At 48.5% G+C, this 22,714-nt stretch overlaps 1 protein-coding gene across 4 annotated transcripts in view; it reads left to right on the plus strand.

The window, feature by feature from the left end:
- The window catches only part of LOC138526918 (uncharacterized), a 539,422-nt gene that overhangs the window by 159,829 nt on the left and 356,879 nt on the right, over positions 1-22,714 (plus strand). For 3 of the 4 annotated variants that reach the window (XR_011283776.1, XM_069637757.1, XM_069637759.1), the window contains exon 4: positions 1,734-1,793. The exons of the other annotated variant lie outside the window; for it this stretch is intronic. Coding sequence is in view for 2 of the 3 variants with exons in the window: in XM_069637757.1 (XP_069493858.1) it covers positions 1,734-1,793 (60 nt within the window). In the remaining variant the exon portion in view is untranslated. The remainder of the gene's footprint in view (positions 1-1,733; positions 1,794-22,714) is intronic. 4 annotated transcript variants of the gene reach the window in all.

Raw genomic sequence — 22,714 nt, forward strand, 5'->3', positions numbered from 1 at the left:
TTCTCTGTCTGGTGCCACGCACAGAAGATTAGCCCTCTACGGATTACGGCTCCCCAAGTACTGCCGTACCTGCTGACGCTGGCCAAAGCTGGACTGGCACACGCGTCCATCAAGATTCATCTTGCTGCGATCTCCCGATACACCAGAACCACGGGGCGGACGTCCTTGTGGTCTCATCGTCTGGTGAAAGAGTTCATGAAGGGACTGTTCAGATCATTCCCGCCGGTGAAGGCTCCAGCCCCGGCGTGGGAGCTCAACGTGGTGCTGACCAAGCTCATGGGACCTCCGTTCGAGCCTCTGCACTCAGCCCCGTTGAAGTTTCTGTCGTGGAAAACAGCGTTTCTTGTGGCCATCACCTCCGCACGACGGGTGGGAGAGATTCAGGCCCTTTCCTGCAAGGCCCCGTACTTGACTTTTCACGACACGAGGGTAGTGCTCAGGACGCACCCCTCCTTCATGCCCAAGGTACCATCGGACTTCCACCTCAACGAACCCTTGGTGTTGCCTGTATTCTTCCCGTCGCCTTCGTCGCCGGCTGAGAGAACTTTGCACTCGCTGGATGTGGCTAGAGCGCTGAAGTTCTACGTGGACCGCACGAAGTGTTTTCGGAAGACGTCACAACTCTTTGTGAACTTTGGACCTGTCAATCAGGGGAAGGCTCTCTCGAAGGCTTCCATTTCCAGATGGCTCTCCGGCTGTATCATGTACTGTCATCGGTTGGCAAACTGACCGCTGCCTGGCCGTCCGAGAGCCCATTCCACCAGAGCGATCGCAGCTACCACGGCGTTCCTTTCTGGTGTGCCCCTGCTGGACATATGCAGGGCTGCTACGTGGAGGTCGACGCACACCTTCACGAAGTTCTACTGCGTCGATCGGGATTCCAGGGAGGAGTCCAGGGTCGGCCAAGCAGTGCTGCGCAACCTGTTCGCCTGAGGTGAGCCTGGTGGGGAGGTAAGATGCTTAATGTTGAGTTTGATGCAATGCTTAATGTTGAGCCTTTGCCACCTCCCGTGGTTGTGCATGTGTGTACTGCTATGTATTCTTTATTCATGAGCATGTGAATCCATGCCAGACCCCATGCTGGAGAAGGAACAAGTTACTTACCTGTAACTGTTGTTCTCCAGCATGGGTCTGGCATGGATTCCCATGCGAACCCTCCCGCCTACCCCTCTGCGGCTCTTCACTTGGTCATACTGCCACTTCACATGCTTCCAAATCTGAGGATGGCTGCCAGAGGCGGTGCTTAGGTAGAGGGCAGTCATTGGCTGTGGTCAGTATGACGCAGAGACCAGTGATTGGTTACTACTACGAAAGACAGATCAGAAACGAAACTGATACTGGTTTTTTCTTTACCGAGGATTCCCAGCCTGACGACGGGGAATATTCATGAGCATGTGAATCCATGCCAGACCCATGCTGGAGAACAACAGTTACAGGTAAGTAACTTGTTCCTTCTGTCTATTAAGTTGTCTTTATGCTGACTGTGGGCAAGATGGAGCATTTGTAGGCCTTACTTAATTTTGTTTTCAAACATCTAAAGTAAACTAATCTTTTGGGGAGCATGACCCGATGCGTACCCTTTAGTTCTACAAAATGTTTAGCTTTCAAATAAATGTTGAACACCAGTACACTTTTTTTTTCTCTTAGGTTTTGAAAAGGATATGTAGTTTCTGACCATGTGCATTTGGTACCTAGATTAACATGCATTCCTTTTTAAAAAAAATATTTTCCAGATTTCCACATGTCTGCCAGCTCAAGATTTTTCGAAGAACATTGATGACCGAAAGGCTCATGTAGGTTTGCTTTCTAATGGCATACAATGTTGGGACGTCCACACTCTTTGTTAACTTGCAACCAAGATACTCCTTTCGCCATCATGTGCTGCCCTTTCGCCTGCTGGTTTTATGCATTGTCCCTCACTATGGTATTGCAGTATTTTCTTAGGCATTATGGAGATAATTGGAAACAAATTGTGGTTATTTCTTCTTTTTTTTAAATCTTTCTTCACTGGCTGCCTTCGGCTCCATGTTTGACACTTTTTTTATTTCCCTCTGTTGAAAAAATATCTTCCTCTAAGCCTACACTAGCTTCAAGTACACATTTAATTGTGCAATTTTTGGGATTTGAAATGATCTGCAATAATGGCTACTTAACATAAATGTGTATAATTGTGACGGAAGGCAATTGTGGTACTTGAACTGTTTGTTAGCTATTTGCCAACATCAAATGTGTTTTGTACGGTACACAAGTATCTCTGTCCCGTATTCGAAAACAGACGCTGTACTATTCACAGGTCCAATGTAGTCTGGACTGGTTTCTGGATGGAATAGTGCCTTCAATGGGGATTATATGTATAGATGTATGGGATCGCAGGGCTAGGTGATTTCCTTTCACATAGTGTAGCATGTGTGCCAGTTTGAAGGTTAAAGTCTGCTAGATGGTATGTTTGGACTTGTGTTTCTGTGTGTGTTATGAAATGACTGCTGCTTTGCAGAAGTACATGAATGAGTAGTTACTAAATAAAGCGCCTACTGGGCATCACACTAATAATATACCAGCTGGGATCACAATCAAAGGTGGAATAAGGAACAACATGTTTGGTATACCTCCTTCACCTCTTAAGTTGGCACAGGCCTACAGCAGGCTATGATCTTCAGAAGGGGTGTGGGCTGGCACAGAATCCTACAAAACAGCAATAGTACTGTGGCACCGGTATACAAGAAATTACCAATAAAGTTTCTATAAGAATACAACAATTTAATTCTACTTAAAATACACACAACTAATAACGCACTCCTGCAAAGGAACAAGCAGAAAAGGCAGACTTTGGAATAAAGGGTGCATTGGGGTTGATGTCAGGCGGTAGATGGGCAAGATATTCTGCAGCAAATGTTATATTTGAATGAAGAGGTCTTTAAAGAGGTTCAGAGTGGTGGTCTTAAGTCATTAATACTCTTTTAGGCAGGCTAGGGGAACAGGGCCCCTTAAAATAACGTCCGTTCTTGTCCTGGGGCTCAACAGTGCCACAGGAAGAGCCTAGAAGCCTGAATCAACAGTGGTTTGTGAGATGGTTGAGTTGGTAAAACAAAAGGTGTTGTCCAAGCAGCAACGACCCGTGGCACTAAGAAGCTTGGGACAGGCGGGCACTATCTGGGTCAGTGTAACTCACAATTCGTCTGAGACAAGAACCAGAACCCAGGGCTTTTCATTAAATTCTGGGTTTCTTGGAGACCCAGTCCAGTATCTTCAGCAAAGCAAGTCCCTTTTTCTGCCCTTTCCAACCGGGAAGATTTGTAGAGGGCATTTGCAGGGATTCAGTCACATCCAGTGGCAGGTTCCTGGGTGCCACTTCCTTCAGTTGCAGTAGCCTTTGCCCACACAGCAGTTTCAACCCAGATATCCCTGGGATGGGAATGGAGAAGACCTTTCCTATTCCTTTAAGACTTTTGTCTTCACCTCTATTGCAGAGGACTTTGGATTATCCTGTATCCCCAACAGAGTCCCAGGGATTCCTCCTTTTCTGGAAGTTCAAGGTTGTGTCCATAGATGAGTGTTTGAAAAAGGTTTTGTCTGCTGTTGAAGAGGGATGTACTGACAATGCATTGTATAGGATGTATGTGTGTGGTGTTGGGATAGACTACTCCAGGATAGTTCTGTTGTGATGGTGTAAACTGCAGTTTTGAGCAGACGTCTGGTGCGTTTGTGCCTCGCATATCTGCTTGTGCAGCCTTTACCAGGAGCAAGAGCCAAAATAAGTCTCTGTAAGACTATCCAGACATTTAGATGGTTTGAACCCTAAACATGTCTTATTGTCCTTGCCTGCCACCGTCCATGAAATTCCCAGCCTGGGACCGTGTTGGGATGAGTGTGTAAGATGGGCCTCAGATGATTGGTAAGAAAGAAAAGGGATGGAGTCAGTTTTTGTCCTGTTAAGTGATGTTCGAACTTGGCTGAGCAGAAATGAGAGGACCAAGGACTTCATTGAGAGTATGGCGGTGTGATAAACAAGTGACAGTAACGGAATAACAACTACCTTCGCTGCCCTGCCCCGTTATGAGTTTAGAGGTAAAGTAGAGGAAATACCCAGAGCACTTGCCCGGAAGTGAATTTCCTCACTTTACCTAAAGAAAAACAGGCAGAATTACCACGTGAAGTAATTACTCCAGAAACCCAATGGAGTCCTTTTGAGATTCAATGAATTGGACAAAGACCAGCTTAACCTCCTCTCGTAATCTGGCAAATTTACAGTTTGGGCTGAGTGGCGGTAACAATAATTGAGTTTGGCGGCAATTCCACACAAGTTTTCATCTAACTTTTCATCTATTCTTTAAGTGTTAGTTTCTGAGGTTTCTTTTTTTCTTTCCCTGTGAAAGGCTGTTCTTACTAATAGCAGTTGGATATACAGAATGTGGGAGAGATGGAAACAACCAAGTTTTGGGGCTCCTCTGAAGGCTGCATGCTTATGTTTTGCTCTTCTGTGCTTCAGAAGCTTATTCCATACTTTGACAGTCTTTTAAATGAGATGGTGATTCTCCTTTTTGAATGTTAATCGTATAGTAGCAGGGAACTTCTATTCAGATTTGAGAATTGAAGCAGCGGTTGCTTTTGTGGTGGTCCTTTTTTAAGAAATGCTCACCCGAAAATATGTAGTACACTGCGAGCAATGTGCATTGTTTTGAATAGTGCTTCTCTCTGTAGCAGGGCTACTCTGATGGGGTTTGGACTCTGGGCTCCTCTCTTGAACCTCCTGATCAGCATAATAGTGAGTTATCTTACGGCTCAGAGTCTCTTCAGTGCAGGCCCCTCATTCTTTGCAGAGACTTCTTAAAGCTCCTGCGTTCTTTATGGTGCCCTATGTGCGGACCTTGAACTTAACTCCACTGAATAATATTGGTTCTATGATGCCTTAGCCTAACATTGGGGGGAAACGGATTATGATAACCCTAGGGACTTGTGAGTCTGACTAAAAGTCCAGTTTGAGTTTGACATTTTTGACTAACATGACCCTGTGTGGTTAATTGTTCTTTTGTATATCATTTGGAAAAATTACTCTACCTGTAATATTTTGTAATGATTACTGTACTTATTTATATACAATATTTGTATATATGTCTGTGTGTATATGTATATATGTATGTGTATATATATGTGTATGTATATGAGGCTTGTGGATCTGCTTCGATCACATGCTATGCATAGGCGGGCATCTAGTGGTAGACGCAGAGTATTACATTTTTGTTTTTGAAACTCGAAAAGGGACGTCGACCGGGCGTGCCAGTAATACTATCCCTAGTGTGACGTGTCTCGTACCCATGGTCCTTCACGCGTCGTGGTCCCTCATTGTTTTTCCCTGCCATCATAGTCGGACGCAAGTTGCAGAGTTCCTTCTTCTGGCTAACACCTTTACTTATACAAAGTTTAAATTGAGACTTTCTATCCTTTTCGATGGCCATAGACCGCAAGATCTCGTGCAACGTATTTCGATCAAGATCATTCGTTGACTCGTCCGTCTCGACGAACTTTAACTGTGGCCTACCTAAGCCCCAACGGGCCTCGGCCCATAATTCATCTTATTTAGAGAATGCTTATTTCCCTATTCTTCCTTTTACATCGCTGAGCTGCCATCTTTCTTACTATGGAAAATAGACAATTTAAATGTTGCCCTTCCTGTAAAAGGAAGTTTCCCTGAAAGGACTCACACAGGGTGTGTAATGTCTGCCTTCCTAGGGACCATTCCGAAAAACAGTGCAAGTCCTGCAAACAGTTTCGGCCCAAGACACTAAAGGACCGAAAAACTAAACGCTGGGCGCATCACACCATGCAGGCCGAGGCCACCTTGGACGTTGAGGGAGCCTCCAGCTATGGCCGCATCAAATTCCTAAGTGACGCAGAGGGCCATCTGGACCAGACTGTTACCTGCGTGCAAGCCCCCAACTCCAACAGGCAGGCCGACAGTTCTGCTACAGAGACGACACCTGGCGGCTCAAGCTCCCACACTGCACGCCACAAACACATCCTTCATGGCCGACAGTCCACCGCACCATCGACCGATAAGCCACAGGTGGTGTCAAAGGGAAGGTCCGAAAAGTCCCTGTCCTCTGGGCTAACGTGATCATGTTTGCCACATGACAGGCCCCCAAAACAGACGCCGAAGTCTGTTTCTGACACTGCAAGTGAATCAGACAAGTCCTTGGGTACCGGTGAGCGTGCGTCTAAAGATGCGTCGACGGCGCTTTCTAATGATTTTAAAAATGAGAAAACTCATTAAAAAAAACACATCCCAGACACACTCCTTAAATTTAAGACGTTGAATTCCAAATCTTCGACACCCTATCCTCAAAAAAACTGGATAAATAACACTGCCCCTAGTCATTCCCTCTCAGGGGCATGGCACCACAAACACTCTACATCAGAGGCTCTCCCTGACCCTGTTCCCACAGTTTTACCAAGCTCCACTCAATAACAATTTGATAGAGTAATGAGGAGAATGTCTAGCTTTGTTAACTTTTTTGATCAACGCCCTGATCGGCTGCCCAGCCTCCAAGGACCATCTCAAGGCAAAGCAGCTAAGAAGCAGCCCAATGCCAAAACACCCCACCTAGACACTACCCAGCCTAGTACCCCTCAAAACATACCGGACGACCTATACTATTTTAACACTTCAGGTTCGCAGGACCCTGGCTCAATAGCAGACCAAGTGGACATAGATGATACAGACCAATATTATTATTATTATTATTATTATTATGATGATGTTTAAATCCTACAATCTCCTGACCATTTTGACCAACCTGTGGATGATCCCCCCCCCGTGGATAATCAGCTGCAGCATAATCTTCTTTTAAAAGCTGCAGAACATTTTAAAATCGATACCCAGGAGACACAACTTGACAAGCACTTTGTAGAGGCCATCCTTGGAGATAAGAGGGCTGCAGCACAGTTGTCGCATTCAGCCTTCTTTACTTACTCCCAATCTTACGAGGGCAGTTAACCCTCGTATTGAAATGTTCAGACCCGCCCTTTCTGACCCATTGTACATCAGGGGTCATTTAAAGCCTGACTCTCTCGTCGTGACTTCCACAAGAAAGAGAGCGGGCACGCCCTTCGCCGCTGCCGAAGCTGCCCCTCCTGACAAGGAGAGCAAGAAAATATATACAGGAAAGTAGCTTCCTCTGCTGCATATCAAATAAGGATAGCCAATAACGCCTCGCTCTTGGCAAGTTAGAATTGCCATAAATGGGACGAAATCACACAACAAATAGACTGTCCCCGGCCCCTTAAAACACAGCCTTTAAAAAAAGTAGCTGAGGGTAAACCGGTGGCAAATTGCATCCTGAAGAATAATCTGGACGTAGCAGATAATGTAGGCTGTATAGTAGCTGAGGGTACCCTCATTAAGCGCCATGCATAGCTAATAAAATCCGGCTTCAAACTGGAAACCCAAGCCATCCTGCTAAATATGCCGATCAAACCTAGCATCTTATTTGGGAGAGCATTTGAGGACGCACTGAAAGGTGCTAAAGAGCAGTACCACACCATTGAGTCCCTGGGACAGCTGACGAATAAACGGAGGCGCATTTAATACACACTGTTTTCAAGGACAAAACTAAACTACCAGTGGTCCTCTAACTACAACCAGAGCGGACAAGCTTCATCTTGGGGTTCCTCGCAAGGTCAATCCTTCCAGCAACATTTTCAAAGTGGGCACAAAAGGTAGAGAAGTAGAGGCTGATCCTCTTCTACCAGAGGCTCCACTCCACCAAAGCAATGACCACCCGCTCCAGATCCCCTCCCATGCTTCTCCAGTAGGTCGCATTTCTAGTTTTACCCACGCGTGGGAGGGATCATGTCAGACAAGTGGGTACTTTGCATCGTGCCGGGAGGCTATTGCTTAGAAATCATACATACGCCAACCAATCACCTGCCAAGAAAAAGACAATGACGCAGGAGGAACAGCTTATTCTGCTGGAAGAGGTCAAAGCACTGCTACTAAAGGACGCCATAGAAATCATCCTGGCAAACCAGGTAAACAAGAGTATCTATTCAATGTACGTCCTTGTGCCAATGAAAGACTTTACAATGCGCCCTGTCCTAGACCTGCGCCCTGCGAACGCATATGTCTAGCCACAGCTATTTTGCATGACTACGCTACAAGAAGTAATCCCACTTCTAAAACAAGGGGACTATATGACAACTTTGGACATGAAAGATGAACACTTTCATATGTGTATGTTCCCAGTGGACAGAAAATGTATGCGCTTCAAAATAGCAAATCAACACTACCAATTCAAGGTGCCTCTGCTCCAAGGGTATTAACCAAGTTATTAGCAATAGTAGTGGTGCACTTATGCAGAGAGTCCATCTCAGTGTACCCTTATCTGGATGACTGCCTGATAATGGGCAATTCCCCCTCAAATTTGCAAGCCAAAATCCAAAGAACAGTCGACCTTCTGTTCCAATTGGGGTTATCAATCAACGAAAAAAAATAAGTCTTGTTCCAAGCAAAACAAAGCATTTCCTAGGAGTTATAGTCTACCCCTAAAACAAGAGTCCAAAACATACTGATGCAAAGGCCTCAATATCTGTCCGGTCGCCAACCATACGCAAAGCAATGTGCTTGCTCGGGATGGTGGCTTCATACATCTACCTGGTTCAGCACGTACGGTTGCACATGCGCCCAATACAAGAGTGGTTAGTAAAACAATGGTCTCAGGCAAGCGGCCAGTGGGACGATCGAGTGGTTGTTTCGCTAACCCCATTGCAAGCGCTACGCTGGTGGTCAAAGGAAAATCTGTTAAAAGGAAAACCCTTTCACAATCCTCCAGTACAAGCAATAGTCACAACAGACGCCTCACTCTCGGATGGGGAGCCCATTACCTTCACCACAGAGAGTATGGTCTGTGGACACAGATCACAGCCCAGAAACACATCGCCCTTTTGGAGCTACTAGCTGTACCCGGGGCCCTACGAGCCTTTCAGGTGCATCTAGCAGGTCAAACAGTGCAAGTCCTCACAGATTGCACCACTGCCATGTTTTACATGAAAAAGCAGTGAGGCACACAAGTCTGTTCAGGCTAGCCCACACAATTTGGAAGTGGCCACTCAAGCAGAACATGTTCCTAGTGTCAACCCGTTCCAGAGGAACTCAATTCTCTAGCAGACTCTCTAAACAGAGCTCCCCTACCCGAAGAACATGAGTGGCAACTCGGAGGAATTTTAAACAATATCTTTCCCTCTGGGGCTACACTCCATAAGACTTGTTCGCCACAAGCCAAAATGCACAATGCCTAGACTTCGCATCCAGGTTTCCCCAACCCAGATCTAAGCGGAACGCCCTGTGGATGAGCTGGCCAGGGAAATTTGCTTGCGCTTTTCCACTGATGCCGCTCCTTAGCACAAAATGCACCAGGAGCAAACAACTCTAATCCTGGTTGCTCCAATGTATGCAAGACAACCTTGGCTTCTGCATCTGCTCAAACTGGCGACACGCAAACCAATCAAGCTCCCGTGCCTCTTCAGTATGCTCACCCAACAAGGGGGACAACGTTACACCCACATCCTCAGTCTATGAACTTGGCAGCTTGGCTCCTCAAGTCCTAGAGTTTGGACATTTTAAAACTACCTCCAAGGTGTATGGAAATCCTCAAGGAGGCACGTAAATCCAACACCAAACACTGCTACTACGACAAATGGAAAAGATTTGTAATATGGTGCCAGTCAAAAAAGGTAAAGCCTATTGAATGTACTCCATCACACATATATGGTCCTAATTGCGATCGCCCTGACTTCTTCCAGGTGTGCTCTGAACATCTGCTCTCCTTCCCGGGCTATGAGGTGGTGTGGGCGGGGGATTACAACCTAGCGCTTTCACTACATCTAGATGGGTCCTCCTTCGCGCAGGCCGCCCTCCCAAAGGCAGCACATAAATGGAAATCCATTGCGGAAGATTATGACCCCATCGATGTATGGCGTCTCCTTCACCCTTATAGTCACGATTCACCTTCTATTCAAGTGTCCACGGGTGCACAACCAGTATAGATTAGAAAACATATGTCCACTGAGTTGGCTCAGGTAACCTGTAAAGCGCTGATATTACCTCGGACCTTATCTGACCACTCTCCAGTTCTTGTGCACTTCACGGGCCCGACATCCCCTCCCAGACATCTGTTGGAGATTCAGAGCCCGCAAGCTGGAGGACCTAGCATTTTATGAAGATATATGCAAATCCATCTCCGAGTTCTTCCAAACAAATGTAGATTCAGTCCCTGACCCCTGGGTAGTATGGGAAGCCTTCAAAGTTTATATTCGATGATTGTGCATGTCATAAGAGGGTGGGGCACTGAAATCCCTTAGCAGATGTATCTCTTCTAGAGAACTAGAATTAAAAGAACTAGAGACCCGACAAGCTCTCCGAGACTCCCTGAATCTCCGAACTGAGCTGGAACTCGAGAGGGAAGAGATCCGTACTTTGATGACCAGTGAGTAGCGGTTCCTGGGTGAACCGATAATAACTGCCAGATATGGGGAGGGAGACCGCCCCAGTAAGACTCTTGCATGGGCCATTAGGCAAGAGCACCACTTCAACCCCATACTAGAAATTGAGAAGCCTGACGGGGAACTCACTAGAGTCGGGGGAAATAAATGACACATTCCGGGAATACTATGGGAGACTCTACTCCATGCAATCTTCGGCTGGCCATGACGACATTGTCCAATACTTAGATAGGGTCGCCTTGGGGTGGCTGAAGCCAGAACAGGGCTCCTTACTAAATAACCCCCCGCCAGACGAATAATTCCTCAGTTATTCGAGCCCTCCCAAATGTCAAAGCCACTGGGACAGATGGCATCCCAGCCGAACATTATAAAACCTTCCCTGACCACCTCATCCCCCACTTATGGACCATATTCGAAACGGCTTGTTTGACGGACGTCCTCCCAGAGTCCACTCATACGGCTTTGGTAATTGTCCTGCTTAAACTGGATAAGGACCCCAGTAAATGCTCCTCCTATAGGCCCCTCTCCTTGGTGAACACTGACAATAAAATCATAGCGAAACTACTGGCGGACAAGCTTTTGCCCCACATGCCCGGCCTGGTCCTTCCTGATCAAGCTGGCTTCAACCCTTCAACCCAGAACAATCTGAGGGCACTATTTACCCTGATGCATAATGTGAACCAATCCATACCCCTTGCAATTGCTGCTTTGGATACATTCTTGCACTGGGTGCGCTTGCTCTACACGGCCCCCAGAGCCTTAGTGTACACTAACCGCCCACAATCTGAACCCTTCCTCCCATCCCATGGCACCAGACAGGACTGCCCTTTTTCTCCTATCCTTTTTGCTCTTGCAATTAAGCCGGTCGCTTGCGCCTTCAGAGAATATCATGCGCATAGAGAGATACCCCTTCATTCACACACCTCTGTGGTCTCTCTATATGCGGACGATATGTTAATTAATATATGTGAAACACCCACAAACCAACTTACGACCAATAGACAAAATCACCAGATTTCGGAGCCCTGTCCGGACTACGGATCAATTGGTCCAAGTCGGAAGTCCTCCCCCCTCATCACATGTGTGACCCCGCAAGATGTAGGCAGCGATTTTGCATGGTGGATTTGCTTCCTTGTTATCCGGGTGTCCACATCCCCCTCCAGGTTCTAAGAGGAGAACTATATGACGGCCCTCCAAATAATGGAACACAAAGTGGACACATGGGTCCGACTCCCCATCTCCCAGGCCGCTAGGATCTCGCTTTTAAAAATGGTAATCTTACCAAAGCTACTATAAGTCTACAATAATGTCCCGATGTGGCCCTGGCGAACTACTGGGACAAACTAAAGAACACGATGAATAAATTGATATGGGCCGGCAGACGTCCCCTTCTCTCGTTAGATACAATGTGCTGCCCAGTCTCACAAGGGGGATTGGAAGTCCCTGATCTGTTTTTGTACTTCCTGAAAGCCCAGGCCCAATACGCTGTCCGGTGGTGGAACTCCACATCGAATTTACCCCATACGATCCTGGAGAAAGCTCTCGCTCAACCGGATGATCTGAGGGGCCTTCTGGGGGGCACACGGGAACGCTGTGATAAGAGTGAGGTACAGCCAGTGATGGTCACCCTTAAGGCCTGGGAACGACTAGCTAACCTGACAGGGCTGGGACAATGGTACTCCCCGCCCCTCCCCCGCCATGGCCATTTATCATGTCCGTGGCATACCACTCACGCACGAGACAATGTTCATTCAACATTTCTCACTTCTACAAATCGAGATGTGGGAGATATCGCACCGCAGGGCAGATTTCTCTCCTGGGAAGACCTTGAAGCGAGGGGCGCTTGGACCCCGATAAGACTGTTCCTATACTATCGACTGCGGGAAGTGTTACGCGCTAGATGGCCTGAGTTCCCAAATGCACCCCCATCTCCCTGATCTGACTTGCATCACCATGCCAATAACCAATGGGAAATTGGTGTCATCCATATATCGTCTTGCCCGGAACCTCAGACTCCTCCGAGCGACCCTGTACAGAGAGAAATGGGAAGGCAATTTGGGACACTCGCTGACAGACGAGCAATGGAACCTTATATGCACGCAGTCCAAATCCATATCTGTCAACCATAGATTCCGCCTGATACATTTCAAGTACCTGCACCCAGTATACTATTCCCCTCGGTGGTTGAATAAGATATATCCACTCGGACCTTCAAACTGTAAGAGATGCAACCAGCTAGAAGCTGATTTCCTCCATGTAACTTGGTTGTGCCCCCTGATCCAGCCCCTGTGGACAAGGATAGCCAAAGTCATGTCCAAACATATCACTGTCCCCTGAAATCTGGCTGCTCGCCCTAGTGGAGGAGGGTGCTAGAAATAGGAAACGACTGGTGGCTATGGCCTCTGTGGTAGCTAGATCACTTATTGCTCAAGCATGGGGAGCCAACAGACCCCCCACATTTGAACACTGGCTCAATGTTCTGTCAAACTGTGAACAAAGAGACACAGAGCAATCTAATGATTCCATCGCACTGTAGGCCCAAGGACTACTGGGCTGCTTTCAGTTTTCATGTGAGCGATGCCCTGGTGAAAGACTAAAAACTTGTGTAGCACCGGACATTTACTTGGTGAACCGGAAAAATAATTGTCTTAGAACGGGAATATAATTTGTGTCGTTGTGCATGAACAATGGAAGAAGTGGGGGGGTCGGGAGGGGGTCTTGAGAGGCGCTGCGCTGCCGTTGGAGCTTTGAGTGTGTTTTTTTTGTAAGTTGTATTACAATAATAACAGTTTAAAAAAAAAACACACCCTAGGTTTTCACCTAAGTTCATATCCAAGTTCCATGTTTTAAAAAAAAACTTTAATTTAACTTGCATAGAGGTACAACATCACATATCAATGCAGTCAGATAATGCATTGTACAGGAGTCAATTCAACTGCCCATAATCAGGCCACCCAGTTTCCAAATCGTTCACAAAGACATTTCTGTCGCCTTCCGCATCTCCTTTATTGATCAAGTACTGATGGAATCCTCCCCATATATCCCTTGGTCGGCTTGTTAGGGGCAGCAGCCTGTACTACAGCTCCTCATTTGCCCAGGTCTTATCACTCATCCATATCTCAACCATGGGGGATACTTTACTCTTCCATCACATTAATAGAACAGGTTTGGCCAGCAACAGGCCAATATTTATACGTTTACGCCTCAATGGGTTCATTTTAAGCACATAGCCCAATATGCACAACATGTGTTCCCATTTTACAGGCTGGTCAACCATTTCTTCTAGTGCATCACATACCTTTCCCCAATATGTGGAGAGTGCTCTACAATACCACAACATATGCAACATACCAGCATCCTCATTTCCACATCTCGGGCATCTCCCTTCAACTGTTGCATACATTCTTTTAAGGCGGGTCGGGGTAAGGTATACTCTATTCAATATTTTGAAGTGAGTTAGCCTGTACCTGGAGTTCAACAATACATGTTTCGTTAGCCTGCATAATTGTGTCCAGTGTGCATCCTCGAAAGTGATACCCAGGTCTTCCTCCCACTCTCCCTTTAGTATCCGGTGTTTGCACCCTCCTCGTCGACAACGCCAGTTTATTTAACACTGAGGTTGTTTTCTCCGTTGTACCAAGGGGAAATTGTGTAATTCCGACTTTGATGTGACGGTGGTTCTTGGGGAATCCAGCCCACACCTATGCCACCGCAGAGCGAAGTCTAAAGTATTGAAGCTTCTGTAGTGGAGTGTCCCCCAGATGCACAAACAGGCTATCCCGGTACAAGCCCCCAAAATTCACTATGCCCGCTCCCCGCCAGTGTGCTGCCAGTACTGCATCACTCGACGGGTCTTGATAGGGCGCATCCCAGAGAGGCATAACTGGACTTTACATTATAGTATTCTTCGGGTGTTGGACTAACCTCATCCATGCCTGCTGTGTGACTAGCACTGGGTCCAGCTGGTTGTCATTTCCCTGCCTTCCCCTGGCCAAACCATGCAGCAGAGTAGCATCACCCTTTCCCTGCCTTTCTTAGTCCACATATGATGTGTGTGATCCGCCCTCCGTCCAATGCATAGCGTAGTACGCCTGAGCTGCCAGGTAATACAATTCGTAATCCAGAGCTGCCAGTCCCCCTTGCTCGTAAGGCAATGTGAGGCGTTTCCAACTGGCCTTAACCTGTCCTTTCCACACAAACGTGGAGCACCCTCAAGTCATCTTCGTGAAAAAGGATCTACCCGGCCATAGTGGTATAGTACTAAAGCAGTCAAATGGCTTGGGCATTTTCACTAGCGCCACTCGTCCCATCAATGAGATGGGGATTAAGGGACAGTACCAATTTTGCTAAATGTGCCATCTCTACTCCTAAATATTTCACCTGTTGGGGCGTCCATCGCAGTCCAAACAGGTTACTGGGTTCTCTCGTATTGTCTGTCAACAGGAATATTTCAGACTTGTTACTATTACTGAGACCCGAATACTTCACGACCTCTTGAACCGCAGCAAGTATCCTCTGCAGATACTTTGCAGGATCCCTCACATACATCATGATGACATCCGCATATAGTGTTCTCAGTTCGCCCCAGCCCGCTTTGGCAATGCCAGCCCGTGCGTGGGGAGCCCTCATAAGGTCTGCCAAGGGTTCTATCACCAGCACAAACAGCAAAGGCGAAAGTGGGCATCCCTGCCTGGTGCCTCCCGCTAGTATCATCATTGAACATAGCACCCCATTCACACATACACAATAGCGTATGGCTGTATATATAAAATGTGCGTCCACTTTATAAAGGGTGGGCCCGAACCCATAGTTATGTAGCACCCTCAACAAGAATGGCCATTATACGGTATCAAATGCTTTATGCATGTCGAAGGACACTGTAACCCCCTCAGTGTCTTGTGGTATCCTCGCCATTATATTATAAAACCTCTCTATATTGTATGCTGTCGATCTCCCCTTCACAAATACCGCCTGATCCGAATTGCACCATATAAGACATTATAGGATTAAGTCGGGTGGCCAGTATCTTTGCGAATACCTTCGCATCTGTGTTGGTGACCTACAGTCTTCTGGCAGCTTCCTGGATTTTAACAATAGGGTGATGACTGCCTCCCACATTGATTCTGGTAAGATTCCCATTTAGAGCACCTCAGTCCACACCGAAAGGAGACTAGAAGCCAAAGCATCTATGAATTCCCTATAGAACTCTGCACCCAACCTGTCCGAACCTGGGCCTTTACCTTCTGGTAAACTTTTAATCGCCTCCTTTATCTCATTTAGCGTTGTAGGTATTTCCAATGCATTACAAGCATCAGCGGACAACAGCGTTGTGGGTATCTTGGCTAAATATTGACTTGACTTTTATTGCTTTATTTCGACAAAATAGTCATAAAAGCAGTTCACAGAAAAGTTAAACACATTAGGCTTGGAGCCACCAGGGGACGCTGAGATGTGCTGAAGCACCTCTGCTGATCTCCTCCCCAAGGCAGCTAAAAAGGAATCTGAGCCCCCCTGAAGCCACTAGCAGGAGAGATCCTACCCCTGCCCCCGCCCCCCCTGGTCGCTGTGCAGACCGCCGGGCACCAGTTGGGTGGAAAGCCGGTCGTTGGCGGTGGCGGGGACGCCTGAGATCCGTGCCTGCTTCACTTGCCGGGGAAGCTACTGGTGGCCCGTTTCCCGCTGGCGGGTCCGTGGCGGTTGAGGTTCCCCCCTGGTGGGGCAGGGGCCTCTGCACTCTTCAATGCAGCAGCCCCTGTCCCGGGGAGGCACTGAGGATTGCTGTCTGTGCTTGCCCCCTCTCATCTCCCCCCCTGAAGTTGACGCTGGCAGTGGCGCTGCAGGGGTGAGGGGTGCCAGAACCAAGGCTGTCGCTGGTCTTCCTGCTGGAGCCGGCGGTTTTGAACCCCGCTTGCCCATGAAGGCCTGTCCGGTCAGAGCAGCCCGAGGAGTGTGTGCCCTGGAGGGTCGGCTGCTGCTGGTGGGCACTGGGGGTTTCTGAGGCGCGGAGCTGAGGGGCCGCAGCTGAAGAGGGATACTTGTGAGAGCGGCTGGCGCTGGAGGACTGGTGTGGAGCTTGGTTGAGGCAGTGCCTCTCCCCCCTGCGGGATTGCTTTCGTGTGCGGCCCACCCTGGTGTGAGCCCGCCTGGAGGGAGTGGGGTGCTGCAGCGCTGGTGGTCGCTCACTCTCTGCTCCGGAACGAAGGTTGGTGTTGGCGAGGTCACGGGAGCCCTCTCCTTGTCATAGTGGGGGAGCCTATCTGACAGGGCTGTACCCCATTCGAGAGCCCCGCAGGGCTGGCACGCTGTAGTGGAGCAGGGCCCCACTTGCCTAGTCCTCCGGGGGATCCTCAAACTGTGCAATTGGGATCCCACTGGCTCCTTGGCTTCCCGCGTCGCCCCCTTTGACTGGCCTTAACCTGTGGCGGCCTTGGCCTCTGGGCAGCTGGGGCTGGTGCCTTCTTCAGTTTGCGGTGGGGGGGAGCAGGAATCCCACTGGAGCTTGTCACGTTGGCATTGGGACCTCCCAAGGGTCGATCTCTGGGTGCCCTTGTGGGGTTCAGCTTGCTCTTGGACTGACCTTTCTTACTGGCGCTGACTACTCAGCTCCTACTTTGCTTTAAATCAACATCTTATTCCTGCCTACCTCTCGACCACACATCTACACCCACAATCCCTCTGTTCTTGGGCTGGCTACAGATTTGAAAGGTGGTTGTATTTGAGTGGTCCGTGAATTGCTGCCCCCAGAGCGCTGCAGAGTTTCCCCCTTATCTGCCACTTCACTTCTCATTGTAACAGTCTTCCCCTTTGCCTATTGGTGCGGTCTGCTCTGTTTTCCTACAGGCTCATGCCCCTTGACATTGTGTTGGAATCCAGGGTGAGGGTGAGGTAGTGTAACGCACCCTTCGATGCAGGCGCCAGCCCAATTGTATTGGAGTCCCCAGGTCCTAGCTGTCTGTTGGTTCTTTGGCTTTGCTCTGGGGACCCTGCGCTTCAACAGTTCCGTTCTGTGATCTCCTCTGTGACTCTACGTTCTCGAGGGTGTCCTTGTCGATACCCCCTTCGCCCCCCCCTCACCCCCCATGGACTGGGCAAAATCTCTGCAAAGGTTCTGCCACTCTCCCGTGGCGGCAAAGGAAAGCCATACCATGTCTGATATCGGCCATCCAGAAGATATGGAACCCCAAACGATGAGTAGAGCTATGGCGGCCCTGTTGGAGTAGATCCGAGTATTCAGGGCTCACATTAGTAAAAGCCTTGACTCAGACAAAAAAATAGACTCTGTGGACGACCGAGTCCAAGCCCTGGAAGCCAAACAATCTTCAGTCGACATCCTCGAGTCTCAATTTGACATGCGCCTGTCTGAGCTAGAGAGGAGAGGGGAGAAGGTCGCCCTTAAGCTGGATGACTTAGAAAACAGAGTGGCCCTATAACCTGAGATTTTTGGGTGTTCCCGATCACGCCAGCAGACATTTCTAGAATAGTAAATGCGGTTGTAAGTAAGCTCTTTGAGGGAAACGCCAGTGAGCCAACAATTGACAGAGCCCAAAGGGGATGTGCGCCCGCAAGACGGCCCGTTCGAACCTTGCAAAATGTCACTATTACTCTGAGAAGGCCAAAATCCTGGAGCTTGCACGGAGGAAGGGGCCCATTGAATGGGAAGGCTCCAAAGTCTCAATCTACCAAGATCTATCTGCCCTCACATTGTCACGCAGGCGTTTATGCAGCCCGTTAACAAAGTGGCTCCATTCCAGAGGCGTGAGATGAGGTCATCCATTTTCTCTCTCTTGTTTGAAGTCGAAGGTTGCAAGTACTCGCTGGTTACGGAGGTCGATATACAGAGAGTGACCCAGGAGCTCCTGGGTGACCCTGCACCGAGGGATGGAGAGCCGAATAGAGGGAAAGTTTTGTCAGCCTCGTAATGCCAACAAATTTGTGGAAAGTCACCGGGTTCGAGGCCATAGAAAATTCAGAAAGGTGGCGCCTTCCTCTCCCGAGCAGCCGGCAACCTGATCTGGTCCTGTGTCCATTCTGCTCTAACTTGGATTGAGTGGGAGTGAGGTTTGATCCAAGGGGTTCTCCCCACATTGCTGGAGGAGTAACCCAGTCTTTTGGTCTCCGGCAAGGGGATTCTGTTTAACTCTTTAACAATGCCTACTGGGAGGGAGGGAGGGAGTGGGAATGAGGATGTAGTTGGTTTTGTTCTCAATGTTGGAGGGGCATGGGGGGAGGCTGAGATTGTTGTGCGCTTGTTATGTTGTAAATTGCCCTGGTGGAGGCGATCTCTGTTGGCCTGGTTGTGTGCGTCAGGTTCAATTTTGCAGGTATTCCAGGCGCTCTGGAAAAAGGAGAGAGAGAAGTTGAGGAGGGGGGGTTCTTTTTAATGTAGGGTATAACTGTTGGTATCAACCATTTGGAGTCTCTGTTCAATTGACAGAGAAATGTTTATTGGGGGACCAATGGCGAATCAGTCAAGGGAGAGGTCTTGGGGGATTTTGCACTCCGAGTGAAGTAGAGCTTAGACACTGCTCCCCCGATGGCTGAACCCTATCTCTTGCTGACTCGGGGCTCATTGAATGCACGTGGTCTCAACTCTCCCCAGAAGTGATCCCTGGTTGTAAAATAATTCAATAGATTGAAGCTTGATTTTCTCTTTCTTCAAGAAACCCACTGGGTGAGGGGTGGGGAACCGTCCCTAAAAGTTAGGTCGATAGAGAGGGTTTTTCATGCATCCTGCCTTGCCAAGAAGAGGGAGGTGGCAATAGTGGTTTCTCCAAAGGCTAATTTTGCCCCCAAAGCAGGGACCCAGAGGGTCGATTTCTAATAGTCAAAGGGGAAATGAGGGGTTCCAAGGTGACTTTAGTCTCCATCTATGCCCCCAACGAAGCCCAGGATCGCTTTTGGTTGGAGATGAAGTCCAAAATCATGTCCTTTACTGAGGGTCTTGGACCAGGATCGAGACAGGAGATCCGAGCAGCCTTGTATGGATTCTCTGATGCAGAGACGTCTAGCAGCTTCTTTCCAGGGCACTAATGACGAGTTGGGGCTACGGTATTCTCACTCGGCCCGGGAGGGCCAAGACCCTTTATTTACATACTTCTCTAGAACCCATTCGTCATTCTCTAAAATTGACTACATCCTAGTCGACATGGCACTCTTGAAGAGGATCACGGGAATGAAAGTAGAAGTGATGCCGTGGTCAGACCACGACTTAGTTCAATTGGGGATGCCGAGGCGAGTCCCTGGCCCAGGGAGATGGACCTGCAGTGATCTGCTGAAGGATAAGAAGTTAGTCAAGTCCCTCCTTGCTTCCATTAAGGAGTTCTTTGAAATCAATGATGACTGGCAAGTGGGGACAGCGGGAGTTTGGGAGGCCTTAAGGCCACAATTAGGGGTGTTCTCATAGGGTTGGGGGCGGCGAGGAAGCTGGAGAGGTGCAGGGAGGAGAGGCTTCAGGGACAAAATTTGAGGCCTTGCAACGAAGGGGTAAGCTTAGGTCCCAGATGATGTTTCCAGGCAAGTGGGCTGAGCTGCAACAATTAAAGGCGAAACTCGCCTCTCTATTAGTTGGGCAAACGGAGAGGAAGCTTTCCTTCCTTAAGCAAAGATACATGGAGAAGGGTGATTGTTAGGGAGAATTCTCTGTAAAGGCTAATTTCCCAAACCTAGTGAGTCCCCCAGCAGGCTTTGCTGGATTTTTGGGATTTATTTCTTTCTCCTGCTAAAAGTGAAACTCTTTTACTCCCACTTAGACATGATTTGAGGTGTTCCTTTGTCTTTCCATGTGTTTTATGGGCTATGGGGTCTTTTACTCCATAGGGTCTCATGTGTTTTTGATGTGGGTTACACAGCACCCTCCGTGCCGTAACCCAGGGGTGTCGTAGCGACCCCCAAACATAGACTCCATACCCTGGGACTGACTACCGTCTCCCAGGGCATGAAAAGCCACCATTGGCTTTACTAGTCCCAAATTTTTGGCCAAACTCTTGGCAAATCGGTTGGCCCAGCTTCTCCCTTCGCTGGTGCACGGAGATTAGGTGGGTTTTATTCCTGGGAGGCGGGGGTGACTAAATCAGGAAATCACTGGACTTAATGCATGAAGTTGCAGTTAAGGTAAGGAGGCCTATCTTCTGTCTTTGGACTCGGAGACGGCCTTTGACCGGGTTGAGTGGGCTTAAATGGGCAAGGTCCTGCAGAAGATGGATTAGGGGTCTAGATTTTGTGGATGGATCTCAACCCTTTACAATGGCCCAAAGGCCAGAGTGGCAGTGAACGAGACAGTCTCTGCCTCATTCTCGCTCTCCAGGGGGACCTGCCAGGGATGTCCGATTTCGCCCCTTCTCTACGCTCTGGCATGGAACCCCTGGCGATAGCTATAAAGCAGCACCAGGGGATTACGGGTGTTCGCTGTGGGGATCTCGAGTTTAAACTCTCCTTATTCACAGATGACATCCTGGCTTCTTTGACCAACTTTCAAACTTTTCTTCTAAACCTCCTAGACTTGATCCAAGAGTTCGGACTCTTTTCGGGGATGAAAATCAACCCAGGGAAATCATGTTTGATGCCAATGGGTAGAGCCGATGCGGAAGTTGAGGGGAGGGTGTCATTGGGGGGGTATTAGAGTCGAGCGAGACTACATCCTATCTGGGGGTTCTTCTCCCAAGAGACTTGTCCCTCCTCTTTGAAGTAAACTATCCTCCCATCCTAGCCAAGATAAAGTCTGATTTAGTTTGTTGGGCTGCCTTGACCCTTTCGTGGTTTGGGCGTATGGTGTCAGTAAAGATGAATATTTTGCCTACGCTTCTTTACCTCGTCTCTGCCCTCCTGATCGCCATTCCAAGGTCTTTTTTTTAGATCCCTCCATTTGATGGTCCAGCGCTTTATTTGGACGGGGAAAAAAGCAAGGGTTAAACACGGGACCTTGATGCTCCTGAGAGTGTTCGGGGGATTCGGTTTACCAGACTTCAGGCTCTACCACAAGGCCGCTCAATTAAGAGTAATGATGGAGCATTTGAGAGATGACATGAGAACCTACTGGTCTTACATCGAAGATTTGCAAGTTCACGCCAGGAAAGTGAGAGATCTCTTGTCGTCCCCTACCAAGGACCTCTTGTATAAAATTAGGAATCACCCTACCCTGTCTGTGTTGTGGGCGCTGTGGAGGGACGACAAAGTAAACTCTGCTCTCTCTTCCTGGCCCTCTCCTTTGTCTTCTCTGTGGGGCCCCCCGATCGACCTGGGCAAAAGAGATCTGCGCGGGACGCAGAGATGGTCGGATGTGGGCCTTGAACGTGCAGCACAGTTCTTCCGACTGGGTGAATTCATTGAGTATGCCAGCTTGGCGGAGGCCATGGGAGATCCTCTGATGTCAATTTTTGATTATATTCGGGAGAAGGGGATCTTGACTGATAGCCGATGGGTGGAAGGTCTGGCCCGACCCCTTATGCCACTAGAAAAAATCCTTGTTGAATCCACATCAAGGAGAGGGTCCCTGTCTTCGATTTTATAAGGCCTTAATTACAGCGGAAGTGCAGAGTAAACAGAGGTTCAAGAAGCAGTGGGAGGCTAGGTTGGGGATAGTAGTTGAAGAAGCTACTTGGGAAGCAATTTTTAAGTCCCTTTTCTCGGGCCGCTTGTACATGGCAGCGATGGAGCACAACTTTAAAATGCTAAACGCATGGCACCTTGCGCCAGAGAGACTCGCTAAAATGTATCCTGTTGTGTCCCCAGTCTGTCTGAGGAAGTGTGGCCAACAAGGGACATGGTTCAATTTATGGTGGGCGTGCCCGGTTATTCAGGAATTTTGGGCAGACCTTCGGAGTTGGATTAATGAGATTACGGGTGTTCCTCTGTCCCTGCTCCCCCTTGAACTCCTCTTTGGCATCCCATCCCCAGATGCAGTCTCGGCTCCCTTACCCAGGGTGGTTCAGGCCATGCTCCGAGCAGGGAGAATGGCCTTAGCCCAGAAGTGGAAAAGCAGCTTGATGCTGGTAAAGTCGGACTGGATGGCCAAGCTCTGGACGATTTTTACTTATGAGAAACTCTCAGCTTTGACTCACGATACTATGAACTCTTTCCTCCAAGACTGCATGGTGGTTCTGCTCCACGAAAGCTGTGAATCGATGAGACTATGAATCTTCTTGGTATAGATTGATGCTCATTATGTGTATGCCTTCCAGTGTCTGTTATTTCATTTTCTCTTTCAGTTTGAGCCTGATATGTC

The sequence above is a fragment of the Ambystoma mexicanum genome, chromosome 14 (genome assembly GCF_040938575.1).
Source record: "Ambystoma mexicanum isolate Mex_15411 chromosome 14, UKY_AmexF1_1, whole genome shotgun sequence".
Lineage (NCBI taxonomy): Eukaryota > Metazoa > Chordata > Amphibia > Caudata > Ambystomatidae > Ambystoma > Ambystoma mexicanum.